The sequence below is a fragment of the Ischnura elegans genome, chromosome 11 (genome assembly GCF_921293095.1).
Source record: "Ischnura elegans chromosome 11, ioIscEleg1.1, whole genome shotgun sequence".
NCBI classification, from domain to species: domain Eukaryota; kingdom Metazoa; phylum Arthropoda; class Insecta; order Odonata; family Coenagrionidae; genus Ischnura; species Ischnura elegans.
This window is the reverse complement of record NC_060256.1, coordinates 102,308,162-102,330,414: the sequence shown is the minus strand read 5'-3', so window position 1 is coordinate 102,330,414 and position 22,253 is coordinate 102,308,162. Positions and strand designations below refer to the sequence as shown.

General features: G+C 38.6%; 1 protein-coding gene and 1 long non-coding RNA gene across 2 annotated transcripts in view; both read right to left on the bottom strand.

Annotated features, from left to right (window-relative positions):
* Positions 1–22,253, bottom strand: part of LOC124168126 (intraflagellar transport protein 81 homolog) — a 328,055-nt gene that overhangs the window by 233,390 nt on the left and 72,412 nt on the right. The window contains exon 5 of the mRNA XM_046546249.1: positions 4,065–4,260. Coding sequence (XP_046402205.1) covers positions 4,065–4,260 — 196 coding nt within the window. The remainder of the gene's footprint in view (positions 1–4,064; positions 4,261–22,253) is intronic.
* LOC124168131 lies at positions 9,784–10,349 on the bottom strand. The gene is made up of 2 exons (XR_006866851.1): positions 10,255–10,349; positions 9,784–10,115 (listed from the first exon to the last, which is right to left on the bottom strand). It is a non-coding gene; the product is annotated as an uncharacterized LOC124168131 (long non-coding RNA).

Here is a 22,253-nt window from a genome sequence, read left to right as displayed (position 1 = left end):
CAATTACTTTTTATTATGTATTATTATTTCCTTGCTACAAGTTGATGCATCTCATGGACTGATATATTTTTCCTCGTGAATATCTCGTTCAGGCATAATTAATAAATTGATTCTCGAATATATTTCTTCCAATTCTAGTGAATATTTCTTTTGTTAAAATCCGATCTTTGATGCTAGCTTTCTTTATCAATTCCTGCATAATTCTCCTCTTCTCTGAAACACACATGCTATACCTTGCAGTCATTTACCTGTCTACTCCGTTTTTGTGGCCAAATAGTTTTCCGTAAAATATTTAATGTCCACAATTAAACTCATAGACTTTTATTTTACTACGTAGACTGCTTCAGAAGTCCATCTTTGATGCACTTCAATTATGCAACAATCATGGGAGTAAATCCTTCGTAAGAAAGTGAAAAGAAAATGTCTGCTGTATATAACGTAAATTTTTTGTAAGCATTACGTGGCTTACTGGAAATATATTTTTTGCTAAGACAATGGGAAAAGTGGACCACACACTATAAATCACGGAATGGTGAAAAAAACTCTATCGATCCTCTTCATTGAATAGAGAATACTGGAAATTCGGCCATAAAATGAAGATGTCGCAATGAATGGTAATTCATGTAATTACAAGAATAAAATTTCTTCATTGGTAGGTAAAGGTAATGAGAAATCATTTTTATTTTTTAAAAAGTTAGTTTGTAAATTAACATAAATGTCTTACAACCGTATTTCTGATGCGAAATTACCTCAAATAATTGATTGTCAGATCTATTCTATTCCTTAACCTATGTTGAGTGCTAAAAGTAATAAAAAGTTCAAAGTAGGGATTAAATAAATAGCTGAAAACGCGAACAGTCCAATATTTCTATGACTTCGAAATAACATTAGTTCCATAATAATGGTGAAATATTTTTAAAATGTATGCATAATGCTCATTTTGTTGGAAAATTCAAGGGTAAGTCTAACCTCTGTTAACTTAACCATTTGCTCAATGTTTCTGATTAAAAAATACATACGACAGACGCCCAAAATATCTCGAATGAGAACTACTGAGTTTGGGTGGCTTGATGTTCTGCCTTTGCTCAGCTCTGTAGAACTTCCGAGGAATTTCCCCTTGAAATGAGGGAGGAGTAGTAGGCTGTGACACATTGCACTTACAGCTAATGTGAGGGGCCTTGGAGCTGGGTTGGATGACGCGGAAATGATAGTCAAAATTCACTCCACAGTCAACTGCCCAAATGGTTATACAATATGGTGGTTGAATTTCAACAAATAAATAAGCGCGTAAGAATTCAATAGCCTTGCAACATCCTATGGACCTACTGATAGGTATTGCAAAGTTTTAAGATCAGAAAAATGTTTACGGTGTGTGTGTGCAGCATCAAGTCATCCGTCTCTGGGATTTGATCCGTGGAACCTCTGATTCGAAGCATGATACTTGACCCACTACACCACCGGAATGATTGCGTTCTAAGGTAGTCTCAATGCCCAATATGTTGACTGTGTCCACTATGTCCCGACGAGAGTAGATTTCATTGTAGGTGAGTCGAGGGCAAAGCATACTTCGGAGAATATGGCGAAGGATTCGTAGCTGGATCTTTTGCGCCTTGTCAAAATGCGACGGGTATGATTATTTCCCCGGTACAAGGGATATATTGCTTTTAAAACTCCCGGTTGTATGAGAGCATTACGAGGGCAAAATTTAGGAAGACAAGTAGTTCCTGAATTGGCCGCTCTCAGACACCAACGAGCTTTGCGTTAATTTTTCCACCACTGTACTTATATACAGTGGAACCTCGTTAAAGCGAGTACGGGCTATAGAGACACCCCCGCTATTACGAGATATAGCCGATGCACCGTCAATTGACCCTATAATGAGCGTGTTAAAAAATTCGTTTTTACGAGACCCTTTCGGTGTTGGCTCTCGCCATAGCGAGGGTTTCACCGCCGGAAGACTTTCATCAAGACTTCTTAACCTCTGTAATTGCTAGCGATCTGTTAGGAATGAAGTTAATGGAGTGCTCAGTCTCAAATTTATGTGGTAAACTGTCGTTCGATAAATAAAATGATTGACGAAACAATGCTTTGCATGATTTTTATTCAGTGCGGCGCTTATAAATTGTTTGAAAAGTTAGTCGTTATTTGAGTAAGGAAATTTAGTGATGCAAAAAAACATCGCCTTTCGTCTGGATTTATGTTTACGTTTATCAGATAGATGTTTATCTATCGCCGCACCACTCCTGTTCCTGTATATCTGTTCGCAAGAGATATATTGGCTATTATTTGCTCCACCTCCGGTAAAGCGACAATTCGCTATAGCGAGTGTTCATTAGTGCACCGTGGGGTGTCGTTATATCGAGGTTGCACTGTACCTCACAGAAAACTTTTCTCGTTCAAAACACTTATCAAGTCCAGTTTATTTCTCAGCGTTAATATGTTACATGGCATGGCAGAAATCAATCAGCAGTTCCTCTTATTCTTAGTGTTCTGTGTCTTACCCTGTCAGCAGCATGTAGGAGAATGACTCCTTCTAATTCGCTTGCGAGCAAGGCTGCACAAAATGTTGGAGTATGTATAGAGAGGAGAGGGTTCCACGAGTTGGAGGGAAGGTAAGCATGCAAACATGGGCTGAAGAAATTGTTAAGAAAGAGAAAGGTGATGGGAGGGAAGAGGGGGAGGGGGAGTGTTGCTGCTGAGAATTTGACGAAATTAATTTACGTGAAATGAATGATACTCACAGCGGGACATTAGGCACTAGAGAAGGGTTAACGCTAGGTTTAGGGAGACGTGGAAGTGTTTTGGTCAAGATTGATGCCATATTGTCCCTCACACGACGTGATGTCAGTCAACAATGATGTAGACCATAGAGAACGAACAACACTGGCTCTGGCTGGTTCCTTTTTAAGGATTGTTTTCCAGGGAGACGGCTTTACAGAACATTTTAGGATTTCATTTCCTTATGGTAAAAATTTTCCTTGGAATTGTTTTCTGCAATTCCGCTTAACCCAGATATGCGTGCCCACGAATCAATTCCGTTTCCACATTTGACAGTTTCCATTTAACAGAGGGAACCAATACACGTAAAACCCTATTGCGACTGCCAGGACCAAAAATATTTTCAGGATAAGATAGGTTTCTGCTAAAGGCAGGTTTCACTGTAACAAAAAAACTGTCAAAAATGACCGAAGTCACCCCATTTTACGATGTGCAATGCAAGTGTCATTGCTCTCCATATCATATCTCCATCATCTTGCACTTAATTTATATTCTCTACTAACTTTATAATAGTAGAACTGCAAATATGAATCAAGTCAACATTATTGAGCACCATCCATGTATGTTGATAAAAATTCACAACGAGCTATCCTGCTGGCATCCTTAGATGGCAAAAAGGTTTGCAGTCCTCTCCTATGTAGGGGATTGATTTTGAGGAATTTCCCTGACTGGCCAAGGAAAATTGCTAGTTTTGGCACCTAAAACCACACCTACAAAGAGAACCACAAAGCTTCTCGCCATCCTTCAACTGGGAACGCTAGCAGAAAAGCTGGCAAAATGTTTGTGAATCCTTGTCAACTTACGAGGAAGGAGCCTGAAAACTTTATGCATTCTACACTGAAGAAGCCTGTAAACCAACAGCGAGTATGAATACCTTAATATTTTAACCCGCACTATAGGAATAGTATTTTAACACACCTGATAGGACTTGTCAAATAATCATTTTCATCATTATCATGATCATCGTTGCAACATACGTGACATTCCATTTCTGACAATTATATCCAGGACAAAAAAAAAATGCACAAGTTAACCAAACACATTGAATTGAGCCTTAAGTGGTATATGAGTCAAGTGGAAACCTGTTCCGCCCAGAAACTTGTGATAATCAGAAGAAATAGAAGGAATAGGGCTTACACACATTGCAACACTTGCTATTAAGTGGACACAGAAACCAAACCCAGACACAAAATCCATTTCTGGTCCCTGCAATATCAGTCACTTCTGGGTCGAGTGAAATGAGGAGGAGGCCAATTGGCGGCGAATGGCAAGAGAGAGAGCCTCACCACTGGCAGATGCATGTTTGGCCTCGCTGCGTGCCAGTGCCAGCTCCCGACGCAACCTTGCCACTGCCTCCTCAGCACGGGCCGCACCTGCCGCCTGCTCCTCACGCTGCGCTCTGAGCTCTCCTGCCCTCACACGCTCCAGGCGCAGCAAACGGGTTGCCTGGAGCAGCGCCTCGGCCCCAGCCACACCATCCACCTGCCACACCAAGAAAGACATCCACCCACCACATCACTCTCAACAAATCAAGGGTCGGCCAAAGTTTAGCCTTTCAATATCCAAGGAAATTACGTACTTAAGTTGCCTTTGTGAATGACATTTTATGTTGTGCATCGGTAAACACTCCCATGTCACTTAAGAAAAGGGGAAAAGAGGAAGAGAAACAAATTCTTATCACTCCAGTGGAAAGTCACTCCTATCCCCTCCTGTGATGTACATGTACACAATACATATGTATGTATTAACTACAAATGGTCACTCTGGGGAAGCCTCCAGCACAGATAATGAGAAATGGCAGAGCCTAGGAAACATTTAAAAACATTCGGAAATAACCCAAAGTTTAATTTATGCTAAGTCAAGTATTTTCGTCACCATCTTCGGCATAAGCCTCCAAGGCCAACTGTCACTGGAGTGAGAAGCATTAAATCATCCATGTTAAACTTACAGCATTAGCTGTGCAGGAGTGAATACATACAAGTTCATTATGTTAGGAGATGATACTACAATTGAGCACACCAAGGACAGACTCTCTCTCAGACAAGAGAAGTATGGCTTATATAGTTTTGAAAAATAGATAATATCTTTATAAATATATTTGATGATTACTGTGAAATTCGGGAAGGAAATACTTATCTGAAGCGAAGATCACAAGTTTTTATGAAATCCAGGGGAAACAGAATACATATTTCACAAAAGGGGTATTGTATTTTTTTCATTTGTACTCCACATGGATTTATTTCAGAAAAAAATGAGATAGACAAGGCTTTCTGGGAAAAACTCATGGTGGAGAAGTTAAAAACATTTTACCCTCTTCCAGAAATATTCAAATTTTAAAAAGTAGGTAATTAATATCTGCATGTAATGGGAGTTACGTTTTTCATAGACAATGAATTCTCTAAGGCATTTTGATGGGTTGAAACACCATAAAGAACTAACAATATTCCCAAAAATGTCAACAAATAATAAAATTGTACCTTTCAATTCTTATTTACCAGATTATCTCGATCCTACATGAGATTGCTTTCATTAGTAACCACATCAATTTTTTAAAAAATATTCTTTGAAAACTATCGCGTTTGACAAGGCGAAAAACTCTCTAATCTACACCTGCTCTACACCTCTGTAAGTAATATCCATTTTCCAAGCTGGAAGACTGCCGTGTTTCCTGGAGATAGGTCTACTTCCATGCAGCGGAGAGACAATGCACGGTGACACTCGGCTAGCTGTTCAACAGTCACACACCCAAGTTGGTTAGAGGGTTCAACAAAGTTCAGTCATCTAAACCCTTTCCCCTCCACATCTCTTCCTCTAAACACTGCCCCCCACATGTGCCCTCTCTCAAGTCCAAGGCCACTTGCTAGTCGGCTAGGCTCGCCAGCCATTAGCCAGACTTTTTGAGGGGTGGGGGGAAGGATCCACAACTCCAAAGTGTCCGAGGTATCTGGGAGCCTTAAGTAACACAAGGCATTAGGGAAAAAAGCACATCTTCACAGGATTTTGCTCAATTAAAAATGTTAAAACCGTAATTGTGTGATGCATTTATAGCCTAGTAGAATACATATCATGCCAGTAGGTGGCAGGGGCTTTTCCCTCGGTATTTTCACGGCAGTGTGCACTGATTTATTCAAATCTTTGGCACATACATTTCTTGACCAGTGCACTACACACCATGAAAACCTAATCGAACTGTGAACAGAGAGAAATCATTGTGATAGAGACATTCATCATGGAAAAACATAATTTGACGGAATGCAAAAACAACACTTTATAGTGTCCAGTGGCGGCTGGTGAACTTTTATTTCGGGGGTTCAACCGGGAGGTGCGGGTAGTCTACCTTCCAACCATAGAGGGAGAATTTTATATTTTCAGAGCTTAAAAAACTATTTTAAAGCTATTTTGATCCCAATTTGGTTGCTTTGAAAAATATTTAGTTATTTGAAAATAAGTATCTACAATTATATTTTTATGCAATTAATTTAGTTTACTATGGATTGTCGTTTTATAAAAGTTGTACTATGGAAAAGGAAAAATAAGGAATGATATTATTTTATTTTATTCTTATCGTCCAATATCCTTACTAAATCAGATAGGGAAACTATTTGAAAAGGTCTTCCATAATCGACTTGTATCATTTCTTGAATTTTCTAACCTTTTGTCTGGCTCACAGAATGGTTTTAGGAAATGCAGATCTACATCTACAGCCACCTATCATTTGGTAAATTTAATACTTTCAAATCTTGATAATAGAATCGAAACCTTGGGGCTATTTTTTGATTTTTCCAAGGCTTTTGAACTAGTCAATCATCAGTTACTCTTGTCCAAATTAGGACACTATGGTATTCAAGGTATCCCTTATAACTGGATAAAATCTTACCTCAGTGCAAGGCATCAACAGGTTATTTTATCAAAGAATGGCACTAATTTTATTTCTCCCAGTAAAGAAGTTACATTTGGCGTACCCCAAGGCTCAGTCCTGGGCCCTATCCTATTTTTACTTTACATTAATGATCTGCCAAAAATTTTGCAGACGGTTCAAGGAGTTGAGCCAATTTTATATGCTGATGATACTAATGTAATTGTATCAGCACCATCGTTAAACAATTTGTCCTTGAGGGCATCTAGAGTTTCTGAACTTCTGTGTGAATGGTGTTCACAAAATCTTTTGAAACTCAATCCTGACAAGTCTGGACTTATATACTTTTCCAATAAAAATAAACCCCCTGCTTTATTGACCATTGATCTTGGGGGATCACGCATACCCCAGATTTCTAGTTCCAAGTTTCTGGGAGTTGTTTTAAATAAAAATGTGTCATGGGACGAACATATATGCAATCTTCGTAGTAGGTTGAACTCTATTTGCTTCCTTATCAGAAGTATCAGGAATACTGTAAGCCTTGATATTTTACTCTCAATTTATTACGGAGAATTTTATTCTTTAATTATCTATAGTATTCTGTTCTGGGGTTCTTCCACCCATTCTGATTCAATTTTCAAAGCTCAAAAATGTATAATACGATTAATATGTAATGCTCCTTTTAATGCACCTTGTCTTTCCTTTTTCAAAAGGTTAAATATTTTGACAGTTCCATGCATTTACATTTATGTTGTAAGCATGTTTGCTAAAAGAAATTTATTTAATTATATGTCTAATGACAATGTTCATTCCCACCAAACTAGAGCCTGTAGAGATCTGCATCAAACATATTGCAGGACTTTAAATGCATCCTTGGGGCCTAAATCCATGGGCCTTCTTGTACTGAACAGGCTCCCTACTGATTTTAAGTAGGTACGAAAAGGACCCAGTCCTGTTCAAAAGGAAATTAATAACGTTTTTAAGGAAAGAACAGTTTTATTCCGTAAAGGAATTTTTGGGGAAAAAATAATCATATTGAATATGGAATAAATTTTATGTACTTTATGAACTTCTTTTGGTAAAATTATGGTGCCATACACTTGTGTATTTTATTATTGTTTGCAACATTTATATGTATATGACGTGTCCTATACACTCAACTCCTGTATTTTTTACTGTGTTCAGTGTCCTCTGGGCAAATAAAGGTTATTACTATTACTATTTAAGTTTTTGTGAATTCACTAGCAGCCTACAAATGCTTGCATATTGAAATATTTTATACTTAGTTTTTAATGGTAATAGAACCCCAGCATATTTAATTTGATGTACACATGATTTAGGCAATTGCAAATTCACAAACACCTATATGAGGCAGGCGGTCAAATTTCATGCAACTTCTTTATTTCATGATGTCCCTGCGAGGAAAAATCTTGGGCCCCCCCCCCAAGATTTTTCCTCGCAGGGACATCATGAAATAAAGAAGTTGCATGAAATTTGATATTTTTTAAACTCGAATCAACAACCTCTCAAAATGACACTTTCCCATCCTCACTCTCGAAAGCTGAGCCGTGAGTTGAGATTCTTGCTGTAATCAGAATATCAAGTTGCAATTAATACTTTGGCAATTTTTTTACAATTGTATATTTTAACTAATAAAATCATACAGCTACAGATATTCTACACAGTTAAGTTACATTCATTGTTAAAATGAGACTTAAACCACACTAATTTTAATAAGAACCTTTAAGCGACTCCTGCAGTTGTTGTATGTTTAAACATGAAGTCCAATCTTCTCTCCTTTTTTGCGGCAAAATGGTCAATCACCTTCTCATTAAAGTCCACTATTTTGCGGGCCATCTCTTTTTCAATTGACATCATGGTAAGTGCTGTAAGCCGGTCTTCGTCCATTGTGCTTCTGAGGAAGGTTTTAATTCTTTTCAGACATGAAAAACAACGTTCTGCTTCTGCCGTTGTCATTGGTATTGTGATCAGTGCTTTTAGCAGTTTCACCGTTTCACTGAAACATTCTTCTAAATTGTTTTCAAGAAGGAATGACAACAAATGAGTGGCCTTCTCAACTTCTTTAAAATCTTCCCTGCTGTATATAAGCTGAAGTTCGCATCTTAGTTTATTTTTGTCAAGAAAACCAAATGATTCTATTGTCGTGTTTAGGATATCATCAGGAAACCTTTTTCTATAGCTGGACATATTTTCATTGTCAAACAAGTGTGCTGCACCTAGATGACCAGTGAATTCGAATCTGCATTCTGACCCTGCTGCTATAGCGTCACAAACTTCCTTGGCAGCTGCATTTCGCAATGTTTGCCAGTTTTCGACCTTATTTCTCTTTGGTCTAGGCTCTGCTGAATCATCTGCTGTGGCCAGGCTTTCCACACTCTCCCTTACTTTCTGTATTTCTCTTTTGAAAGAGGAAATTGCTTCCTTTGCCCAAACAGGGTTTATATTTTTCTTTTGCAGTGAGCTATACAAAATATACAGTCGCTCACAATCAACTGAAATAATTTACAATCCACGATGACACATTCAGTAGGGTGAAACACTATTCGTGATACTGACCAATACTGACTGACAGAGACGTAAATTGTAGTAAACAAATGAGTTGCAGCGATATCGTGCGCCAGCTGTTGACAGCGCTGTGCACACTTCATGCCTTGTCTACACTACACACTTAACTTAAGTGACTTCACTTAAATATAATCTTAAATGGGTGCTTTCCATTCATTGACACACGTCGACACAAGTCGACTTGCGTCGCGGTTTTCGTGTTCCATTCTATGTGTGTCGCCGACTGTTGTGACACAAGTCAACAAACGGTAACGCACAGGAATACCAGGAATAGGAGAGTTATAAAGGGTGCTTTCCATTCGTCGACGCAAGTTGACATGCGTCGACACAAGTCGTGTTTTTTGCTTTCCATTCGTTGGAGTTGCCGACACAGGCGGACTCACACCGACTCTGACGAAAATCTGAGTTTGAGATAGCGGACAGACGAATTGCGCATGCAAAGTTGTTTTGGCGCCTTTCACCTGCATTGGAACTGGAGTTGAAACATGTTTTAAATTAGTTATTGGCAAGTGTGCGATATGTTCAAGGTATGACGTTTTAAATAAATAGCTTATATGCAGAGATAATAATGCATTTTTTTTTAATTTGCCGTAGTTATTATAGATACAATTGTGAGATGATTCTTATTGCTATTTTAAAATTTTGTGAATTTGAGTGATATTATTTTTAAATACACCTGCCATGCCTATGACTAAGTCGAATTATTTGCGTAAATTGCATCATTGTTTTCACCGTAAAAAGTCTACCCATTTTATGAGGAGTAAATTCCTTTAAAGGAAAGTAATTAGTTTTTACTTGTGCTTTACTAATTTGTTGGATTCGATTCGGAATCATCACTGCCACTGCTACTATGTATTTCTTCCATTACATAGGCTATAAACTGCTCTTCGTTCATCTAAAATAAAAGACAATTTTCAACACAAGTTTTACTTAAAACGGTCAAGAGAACAATCCAAATCACCAATGATCAGAATCCAACATTGGTCAATTATATAAACAAAAAACATTCCAGATATTCACTCTGAATCACTTACATCGTTCTCTTTGGATAAATTTCCCGGTGTTCCAAACTCGTGTTCTACCAAGTTCTACGCGCATCAACTACTGCGCATACGGTGCTTTCCATTCGTGGCTGGCAAGGTGACACGTGAGTCGCCCGAATGGAAAGCACCCAAACAAATGCCGCGAGTCGACACAAGTCTTGGGCACGGACTCGAACTCAATCTGAGCAAATGCATGGCGGTACATTTCTTGCGGAATTCATCCAACACTAACAATGTTTATGCAGTGGATGGCATTAACATAAAGGCAACAGACGAAGTGAAGTACCTGGGAGTTACGATAACCTCGAACCTCACGTGGGGAACACATATAAAGAATATTTGCGGCATAGCCCTGAAGAAATTAGGATTCGTCAAGCGTATTGTGGGAAGATTTTCGGATGAGAAAGTAAAAGAAAGGTGCTATTTCGCTCTCGTCCGACCGCACCTTGAATATGCAGCGAGTGTATGGGATCCAGTGCAGAAAGACTTAATCCGCGAACTGAATAAGATACAAAGGAAGGTTGCGCGTTTCGTCAAAAACCGCTACGGGCGTACAGACAGTGTTACCCAGATGTTAAGCGAATTAGGCTGGGAGCCGTTGGAGACTCGGAGGCTGCGCGCTAGGCTTAGATTGCTTGAACAATTAAGAATGGATATCTTTAAGAGCGACACAGAGAACATAATCTTAGAGCCACACTATATTTCCAGGTCCGACAGAAGCGATAAATTAAGAGAGATTTTTTGCCGAACGGATAGATATGGGAATTCGTTTTTCCCCCGAACAATAAAGGACTTTAATAAACGCTTGTCCCAACCTCGTTATAGCACTTTTTTTTTTATAGCTGTAAACGGCTGGTGTCCTAACACCCCCTGCCACACGCCTTTTAGGCGGCTTGCAGGGTATTATGTAGATGTAGATGTAGACCGTATCCAGAAACCATGCTTCAGCTTATAGCGGCGCGCTCCACTGAATGCTGTATCCAGAAACCTCACTACCCCAAAACGCTCCAAATGGGTGGGGGCAGTGTTGCCACATTTATTTTGGGCTGGATTGATGACGTAGACGAATTTAGCGACATTTTGAGTCCCTAATATGCGGGCTTTTGCCTTGTCTACACTACACACTTAACTTAAGTGACTTCACTTAAATATAATCTTAAATGTGGTGCTGTAGCTACACTTGAGCTTTAAGTCGACTTCAGCACCGTGATTGTCTAAATCGGGAAAATATGTTGACAGATGAAGGTCTAGGAGAGCAATTAGTGATTCTTTGATCCAAAGCGACTGTTATTTGAAATAAACTTCCAAACTCCGTGAATAAACCATTTTGGATTCAGAAGGTTAAAAGGAAAGACCGATTTCAGTTCCTGAGGGAACGCTATACGGCGAGAGGTGATGGAGCCAGAGGAATTTAGAATTACTAAGCGTGACTTCGTGGAATGACATATTCATAACGTAAACAAAAACACTTATTGCTAGTTAAATTCCACAGCTTTATTAAAACCATTGATGTTAAATTCAACCATTAATTCCTCCCACGTCCAATGAAATCGCCACATCTTATCTCCCTCGGCATCCCTAGGACTAACATTAAATCCCTATGCAATAGTTTCAATAACAGTGTGTGGGAAGTTACTGAGTGCATTCGTTTACGTTATTTTCGATTATGACACCATGGAAAATAAACTGTTTTACCGGATCCTCTGCCGTCGTCTCATTGTCAGTCTTAAAATTCCTTAAAACGTTTCTAAGTTTTATAAATCGAGTTTCACCGTGAGCAACAGGCATAGCAATTAGTTTTCACGGAAATAAAACCAACAATAAGATGAGAAACACTACAAAATAAATTCGTCGAATTAATATCCCCAACACTAGAAATTAACTAACGAAATAGAACGCTCAATAACCACATCATACAATACAGCACAACTTAGAACATAATCAACGGGATGATGTGAGATGGGTATTATGTGCCATTTACAACACATGAAGAGCTTCAACCGTGCGGAAACAGTTGCCTACGCAATTTAAGTTGGGTTCTAAGATGACTTAAGTGGAGGTGTACTTAAATGAAGCTGGTGACACCTACACTACCAACTTAAATACAGAGCCAACTTAAGTAGTCACTTAAGTTACTAGTGTAGACCCGGCATTATCCGCGCGCATTAAAATCAGCTTAAAATATCGCCACTTGCGACGCTAATGAGCAACGGTATCCAGAGTCCTCTATTTATGAGTGAGGGAGAAGTGAGGGAGTAGTGCTGAGAATCCAATATAGAGGACTCTGACGAAGAGTAATATAGAGAAAGAGTAGCGTCCAGAACAGCCATTCAGAGGACTCTGAATACCGTTGCTTGTCAGCGCCTCGAGTGGCGATTTTTTAAGCTGATTTTAATGCGCGCAGAGCGAAAACAACTCTAGCGGCGGACATGAGAAACCTCTTGTAGTGCAGTTTACGGGAATAGGGTAGTTTCCTTCATCAAAGAAAATGAAAGGCATTGATTGCGATTCGTTACCCACCATTAGTGTATTCATAATACACAAATTATTTGGTTTTTGAAATACCGGTTTAGACGAATGGCAAGGGTCAAATTTTATCCTCATTTGAAAAAGGCCAGATTGGCGCCCATGCGATTCCACTCCACGTGACGTCACAGGGACCTAGTTTTTACACGAGAGGATAGGAGTTATACATCGTCTGAGGTTACCAATGCATGCATGAGGCACAGAGCTCAGGGAAACATGTCTTAATAATCACCTACTAAAACTGGCTATGGTCGGAAAGTTTTCTTCGTTTGATAAGGTATTAATAAACCTTTTTTAAGCCAAGCGCTACCATTCAGCAAGGTACTCAGCTACCCGCTGGCAGCCTGCGACGTATCAGCGCTAAGCCTCGCCTCAAGGTCACCTCACCGGGCGGGAGGGGGAACCAGAAATACGACGTATGAAGATATTTCCCGGCATTCATACTTGAGCGTCGCGTTTTCGCGCGCTTGAAAATTTTCACTTTTCATTTAATCGCGAAAAATAGATATTGTCATTTAAAAATCTAAAACCGTGAAATACGTACTCCAGGAGTAATAATCTTTCGATTAAGGCAATAAAAAATAATAGGAAACCACCCAATTGGCAGACTCGTGAACCTCGGGAACGATCGGCTATTCTCGGAGACCCGCCATTCGGACACGTTCGGTTACTCTCGGGAGAAGTCGGTTGTTGCTGCATTGTCTTTGCAGCTCCGAGACCATGTTATTCCGCCGCAAGCCCCCCTCCCTCCGCCAACCCCACGCCTAAGTCAGGAGGTTCATCCGTTCATCCTTCCTACTGAACTCAGCACATCAGTCGACAATAGGGAAGTGCACTAATTTTTTTTTATTGCTGAATTTGAAAGTTTAGCCTAAAAAAGAAACATTAGTATAGTCACTTTTATTTTCTGCGTCTGGGGTATGCACTTTAAAACGTTTTGAAAGTCGGAAAATTTCATGTTGCGCTGAAACACGGTGCCTCCATCTTCATTGAGATGTGACGTCACAAGGCAGTAGTCACCAGTGGAGTATCGCTGTATTCTGTCGCCTTCTTTAGCGCGGCGAGAGTTTCCGGGAATCGGTGGAGTTTGCTTCCTAAAAATGTCGTCTAGTACCGAAAACATGAATTCAAAATAGAATTATAAATGATTTTTTGTTCCAAATTTCATCTCGACGTCGAAACAAAAGCCTGGAGAAGATATCCATTCCCGTGCCTTAAGCACAAGCTATACGGAATAAATGGTTCAAGGCAGTGGCGGCTCGTGAGTCAAATGCTAGGGGGGGCGCACTCCACCGGGTGGTCATAATTTTTTAATGTTTCGTGTATTTTATTAAGTTTTTACGGTAATCTAGGAATTAAATTCTGTGATGCCATACGTTCCGTTTTTTTCAACAAAAATACCTAGTTTTCCTAATAAAGCTTGATTAATAAATACTAAATGCAGTAGACTCTCGGTCGTACGGATCGGCTTAGTCCGGACTCTCGATGATACTGATCAATGATCTTGAAGAATAAAAATATATTTGCTGCGATATTTTGCAAATACAAACGAAAACACGTAACTTTAGGTTTTAGCGTCTACATTCTTCGTGCGGATATGCCCGCAATACACTTCTGTTGTTCGTTTTGCAATCATAATGCGTTATTTGTCAAATCTGTACAACATTTGCAATGATTTAGGTAGCAATGACACTTGTAACACCTGAGGAGGGAGGAGAGTGTCACTGACTTCCACTAGGCAACAAACACTACTAGAATGCGCGCGCTTTGCTGCAGATGTAAACTTTGATGGCGGTGTTCGCGTTACTTCTTGAATACAGTATGATTTAAAATCAACAATTAAACATTTCTCACACATTTTTAACAAAATATGAAATACTCACAGGCCTTTAGTTATATTGCAAAAGTCCATCCTTCTTTCATTTTGTCCAGCAAAGTGATCAATTACACGTTCGTTGAAATCAGCGCTGGACAACAATTTCTTTCTGATTGAACACATGGCAAGGGCACTAGTCTATAAATAAACAAGGGACGACACAAAATAGGCCGAAGAAAAATACGACCAAAACGAACAAGGTGCCTGGACACAGAATTGGGACAATTTTTCCCTATATTTCCCTTAAAAAAAACGAGCACTGTTGATTAATTCAAAATTGTCTTCTTGAATGTACACACAGCACTAAGAAACTTCTTAATCGGCAATTACGCACAATTAACTCCTCGAAAATGATGCCTGAACTCATTTCACTCCGTTCTTTCCGAGAGTCTTGCCGTTACTATAAGGACGACTCAAGGGAGATAGAAGTCGTGGTCCACTAATGCTGATTCAGCTGAGGGACGAATTTAAGGCCAGCAAAGGCATTCAAGTAAACAAAGGACGTCACGTACCATCTCCTTGAGTCTAAGATTCATATGTGGTAAACACACGAGACGCCAACGGGTCGCATTTGGAATAACCGTCTCTTCGAAATCATTGCCATGATATAATAGAAAATAAGTTCTAGATCGTAGAAGAAGACGACTCGACTGAGCTACAGATGGGAGCTGTAAGGATTTCCGCACTGATATGAACTCTTCGAGGCCACTTAAATCAGACCCTAGTGGGCATTTTCTGTCAGACAGCTACCGCTCTGCCGCTGAGGAATTAGGTGAACATGAACTAATACAACAAGGACGGCTGGAAAAATGATGAACCTACACACAAAAGGTGCATTGTACGCGGCACTTCATGACATTAATTGAATGACTCTATTTAAAGTCGCGCTTAACGATTTAAATCATATTTAATCCTTCACCCTATCACGCACGCAACTATTTCTTAAATTATAAATCAGTGGGGAATGTTAACTGATTTTTCCTAATACTGCAGGTCTTTTGATAAATTTATCTGAAAAATAGGTTCCGCATTTCTAATCAACGGGAAGATATGAATACATTGTTAAGGCCTATATACTATAATATTAGTTTCCCCAAGGTTCTTGAAATTCATAATCATAACAGAACTGTGTCAAATACTCGAGAATAGTTTTCCTTCGTCAATACGGCCTTTAACTGGTTGGATTTTATGTGTTCCGGAATTCAAACACCAAAAAACGCAAGCATAATGGGATAATTTATTTACTGTAGCAATACCTATCAGTAATTAAAAATTAAAATCGTATAACTACACCCAGTACAGTGACCATTCTGATTCCGTAGGTCCCTTTTCTGTGGCAGCACCAAGTAGACGCCAGATTATACGCCCGCCGGCCTGCGCAGCGATGTCAACTCACTCGTCGCTCTGCGCATTCTCGGACGACGTCCCAAGACTTCCATAAGACACAACGTTAGACGCGTCATAGCACCAGCGGCCCCCACCACAACCACTCTCCATATAACTGCATGGGGATGGATTGGGACGTTCTGGCCAGCGCCCCACGGCTACAAATACGAACTTCTCGCGCTATTTCTTTTCGTGTTTTTCCAACACTTTCGATGTATGGGACTGAAGAAACGCTTTGATTAATCAGATGTATAATTATAAATTAATGGATATTTATTTTTTTTACTTTTTCAAATATTTGGGAGGGGCGGCGTCCGAGAGTCCTTATGGGCAAACCGCCACTGACTTGGACTATCCCAATTGTGTACTCGAGGAATAATGGATATTTTTATCCAATTCCAGAGGTTTACAAATGATATTTGTTTTCCCCTGTAGTAAGAAAGGACTAAACATTAATCTTGAGCGAAGTAGAATTGGAAAATGCTAGTATATGTAAAGCCTATAAATGTGAAATCATATGGCATCTACTCACATAAAAAGTGGTGCGTCTTTAACGTAGAGAGTAGGAATGAAAAAACTTATGAGGTGAATACAAAATTTAATAACATTCTCTTGTTACAAATGAACTTGAATTACAGCAACATTACTTATCATGAGCTAGGAAACAGCTTTAATTAACATAGGCACTTACTAGCTATTGCATGGTATAAATGAGGGAAGAAAGACTTTTCTTCCCTTCTGTTTGCCTTTTGTAGAATCCTTCCAAATCCCTCAAAAGGGTATCAACCGCTGAACCTTTTTGGTTGCTTCATCACCACCAAGATGAGTAGACTGTTAAAATTTGTATTAGCCAGATTTTAAATGCATTTTATTGTCATCCATTTTCACAAAGTGGTTTTTTTGAGTGTGTTTTCCACGCCAAACTCTTGTATAGAAACTAAATTAACTCTGTTTAATTCATTTTCACATTATGCATATCACCATTCAGATCATTCTTTTCTATTGACCAAGTTTATAATACAATAACCAGTTTTTAGCATTAGAGTAATGTCAAAGCAAAGAGTTTGAAACAAATGAAACCAATGCAATGTGGCCCAAAGATTTTTCTTTAGTTTTTCGAAGTTTAGGGTCATTCCATGTCAGTTCACCTAGGCCATGGCACCGACTCAGATTTTTATGAAATTTTTGTCACTAGATACTACCACCTATTTCATTACCCATGCAAAAAATATTTCCTCCCTCACTCTCATGGTTTGCAAGATATGAGGGGTCGAAGCTTGAGATGTTTGCTCAGACATGGTGGTAGTGGGATTTAAATTCCAGTGTGCAGGGCACAAGGTAAAAATTCATAGCTCAGAAACCAAAAATAAACATTTGAATGAAAATTTGACCCATTGTGTATCCAAATACGTAGCTTCCTTAGTAATCCCTTTCATCCCCCCTGTATTGCAATGTTAGCCAAAATAATGTCCAAAATTGTTAATTAACCGATTTCTTTAGCTCAAAAACTTTTCTTCGTATTTTAAGAATAATCACGAAAAGGCAGACTAGTTAACTCATCCAATTCTTTTATGAGAGGTAAATATGCACTCCTTAACACTTTGAGTGCCGGCTGCTAAATTTAAAGCCCTACTGAAAAATCCAGCCATTTTTTACTATATTCGTACATTTTTTAAAACATTAGCATCAAAAATATATTTATATCGATGTTCATTTCAATAAAAAGGGACTTTTCTCTTCTTTATGAATGAGTTGAATAACATTTATTGCTAATTCTTAAATATATAATTTAACAATGAAACCTACTGTTTTTGAAAAATAAAAAAGTTGTAACATATGATGTACCACCATAGCATGCATAATAATTTTTTAATACGCTCAATTTGAACTATTTAAAGCATGGAAATCATAAAAAAGCATTGTTCCAAGCAAAGCATTATAAAACCTGGATGACAAAAAGGGTCAATGCACCCTCAACGAACCCATTGGCCCAAAGAATTTTCACACTAAGTGGCCTAAGATGAGGATGCCGGTAGCTGCAGAGCAGCTTGATTCGCAGCTCAATGCAAATGATTGCTACTCAATTGGGTTGAGAGTAAAACCAAGAATGAAAATTGATGCACGCAAGAAAGTAAACAAAGCCAATACATTATCATGCCGGCGGCCATCTTGTATCGATGGCACTTCGATAGATCGACAGTTGTAAAACATGGGCGGTAGTTTGAAAATCATATCAGAGGATATGAAATACGTGAGAATGAAATCATATCTAACATACCGCTTGCCACCAAAATTTACTCTCCTTGTTGAGATATTTCGCTGTGGCCATAGAAATATCTAACACCGATGAGGAGTGTTTATACTTTTCTTTGTACATCTACATCATATTCATTGATGTGAAATCCTTTTAGTTTTTTTTTTTTAATTTTAAATGGGTTTATTGTTTATGAGTGTTAATTATTTTCTATTGTCTATCATCTGTGAAGTTACATGTAGGAATATGGTTAATGGGTTCTCCCGTAAATAAATTTTTGCAGCAGGTATGATATGACAAATCTGCTATTAATGCGATATAGCATGTCCTCTGCAGGTGTGATGTTTAAGTCTATGCATAGAGAAAATCATGGCTAGTATGAGTTCACATAGCTCGTAAGTTTTATTCAAGCTTGCATATAGCATTGAAGCCAGAATTAGTTTGTCACAGCAAGTTTGCTGCAAACTTGCCGCGACAAGGTTGGTCGTCACAAGCTGATGACAACCCTAGGACAAGTACAAGCGTTTGTCGCAAGTTTGCATGCTAACTGTGTCAGCGATCGTCCTAGGGACAGGGTAGGCCCGGGCCCACCCAAATTAGACAGAAACATTTAAGAATCGAAGTCCAAAGTTAAACTTCATTTGTGTTTTTTGCGTTCTTTGCCCAGATGATTTTCGGACTTAGTTTTTTGGCACCTTCGTTGAAAATATTCTAAATGGAATTGAATGACGAAAGTCAATGCATCCCCATAAAAGCTGTTTAAAACGCGATTCATGGACTTAAGAAGTTATTAAACCTTAGATTATGGAATTGGAAATCTAATAGGCAAATGAAAATATTGCCCACAATGTTGCAAAGTAACGTTGCCATTAAACGTTGTCCAAACGTTGCGTCAACGTTAACATTACAGTGCAACATTTGTAACGTTGCTACAACGTTGAGACAACCTTCTCTGCTGCTGGGGTGGGGAAAACCAAATACCCTAAACTGAATAGAGGAACCTATACCTAAATGAAATGCTTCAGGAGTTTAATATAATTTTCAAGCATTTTTCCTATATACCCCAGGGAGTAATGATAGCATTTCCTTTATCTTTACAGTTTCTGCCCGGAGGAAGGGACTTCGCGAGGACAAGTTGTTAGTCCGAGAAATATCAAAATGGTTGTACCAGAGTGCTTCAGAAAGGACAAATAATAAGTTAATGTTCAATTAATTTTATATTGCTTTGCTACAATGATGAGCATTCTTGCTTCATGTACATATACTTTGTTTTTAACTTTTTGAATTAGAATGTAGTAGGAGTAGTCCATATCCATTCAGGCAGCCTAAGAAAAAATCTTACCTTCATACCTCGTATGTTATTGAATTTAACATACGTCAAACTTCAAGGCAAAGCAAGTAGTAAGTATTTTTTGTTTTGTCCAAAAACATTTGTGGCCCGAGATACATTCCACCCAACATGGACCTGCGGGTGCTATTTTTCACTTGTGATTTTGGACAAAATACTAAAATGCTCAGGAACGGTTCAAGATAATATTTCTTATTTCGGTTTTATTTTAAAGGTAATAATTTTGTGATTAAATTTAAATTGAAAATTTGTGTCCACATTCTCTTGCTGAAATTTTTTCATAAAAACATTTTTTCTCAAAAATTCTAATCCCTAAACATTGCCAGTTCAAATAGTTGGTAAGGTTTTTGAAGTGACTAGCGGCACCATCAGAAATAGTTATGATATTTTCTACCTGTGATTGCAGTGGTTGAAGAATTTTGTTAATTGCCAACAATGCATGGGCTGATTCATGTCCTCTGTCATCATTTATAACTGCTACACTTGTGGCTTGTTCTGAAAATATGTCACTCCTGTAAAAATTTAAACTTGGTCATTACTCCAGTGATATCCTTGAACTTCTTGTGGTAGAATCACTGACCAGGTCTCAGCAAAATCAAAGTGAAGCACTTAACGTGCAGCTTCTATCCGTCCCTACTCTTCTGCAATGTGTTCTTGTTGCATCTTCTTCAGATGTTGGTGTGTTACTGCTTTTTTGTCCCAAGGTATCGTTAGAAAATTATTATCTTTCAAATAAAACTGAAATTAGCAAAATATCTTGAACTCTTCCTTAGATATGAGCATTTTAGTATTTTGTCCGAAATCTAATGTGAAAAGTAGCACCCATGGGTCCATGTTTGGTGGAATATATCTTGGGCCAAAAATTATTTTGGACAAAACTAAAAAAATGCTTATTACTTACTTTGTCCTGAAGTTTGACACATGTTAAATAACAACGGAGACTATGAAGGTAACCTCTCTGCCTGAATCGATTTGCACTGGGCCAGGATGATTATTTTTAAGTGTTTGTCCGGGAAGTTAAGCTAAATTGTTTGATTGATTCAAATTTTTTGTCTGGGAAATATCAATTGAATGCACCAGAGTGCTACAAGAATGGAGTATGTTTATTTTGAAAGTGTTTTGACCATGAATAAATCATTATGCAATTATGAACTTCAATTTTCTCTTTTCAAACCCTCCTCATCCTGTTACCCTCAATCTGTTTAATTTTACTACTTAGATAACACTAGAGGGTATCAATGAGCTGGGAGTGCATTAAATTCAGTGAAACTCAAGGTATGTGGTATCCTGGAAGGTTACTTGGGAATTTCATGATTCTATACACTGGGAAAGCCTCAATCATTCTTCAGGTAGGTTGTAAGTTCCCTGAGACTCCCTTTCCAGGAAAAATGCCGGCTAGTCATGGGCTACCATTGATTGCAAGTGTTACTGTTATTTGTCAACAATATTTTTTTTCATTGCATTTGTGTTGGATTAGTTATTTTTGGCTTATATTATTTATGTTTTCTGTGTATGGTCAACTATTCTGATTTTTCAATCAATTTTCCTCATGCATTTTCCTCAAGTTTTTTTTCAGGGAAATGCTGACACCCCCTTTACCCTAAAAATTTATTTTAAACGAATCTATTATACTATAACCCTGAGGTTAGGCATACCTAAGTGAGGATACTCCTAAGTGGAAAAATTATTTGTCTTGTCCTTTGATTTTTTATGCCTTGATCGCATTTCCCTTGTAATACAGTTGCAAACACATGATTCATCATATGTTATCTCCAGATCCATAGTTAACAGTTTCCCATTCATGGAAGACTGTTAACTATGGATCTGGAGATAACACCTGATGAATCCTGTGTTTGCAACTGTATTACAAGGGAAATACGATTGTATTACAATGGTAATATTACTGGTATTAATGGTAATACAATTTGTAATACGATTGTAATAGAGGACATTTGACACTGTATTACAATTGTAATACGATTGTAATACAGCTTGCTTGGTTTGGAAAAACACTTGTAAAACGATTGTATTACAAATGTATTACCACAAATGTGCTGTCTGGGTGTTGTCATCGGAAGAGTTGCTTGAGAAACTACCTCTCTCGGCGACTCCACGGACGTGGGCTGACAGTGGCTAGGGGAGGCAGTCGCAGTTGGGCAGCGGAATAGGAGTGTAAGGCTTGGGCTGAATAAAGTGAAGTTGCTTTGTGTGAGAATTTGGACTTGTTCCCTGCTTTGTTTCCCCTGAACCCTTTTACCGTCGGCAAAGACGACTTACAAAGCATTCATTTGATTGTGTGTACCCAGAAGAAACTTAAATACTTCGTTTTATAGAAGGAATTTGAAAATGCATTTGAATGCGAAAATATCCGAATATCCGGCTCCGAAAATCAAGGATCCAATCCAGGGGCCGTATTCTATATTTCGTCGGTACCGCACCGGTCGGTTTCCCTTCCCAGCCCACCGACAGCACATCATTCCGTACCGACGACGGTTTCCATACCGACGACGGCAAATTCAGCGATTCAGTATGGTCGTCGGTATCAAACCAGTTGGTACGGTTCCCCCTCCTTATCAAACAGGGAAAATCCGAATATATCC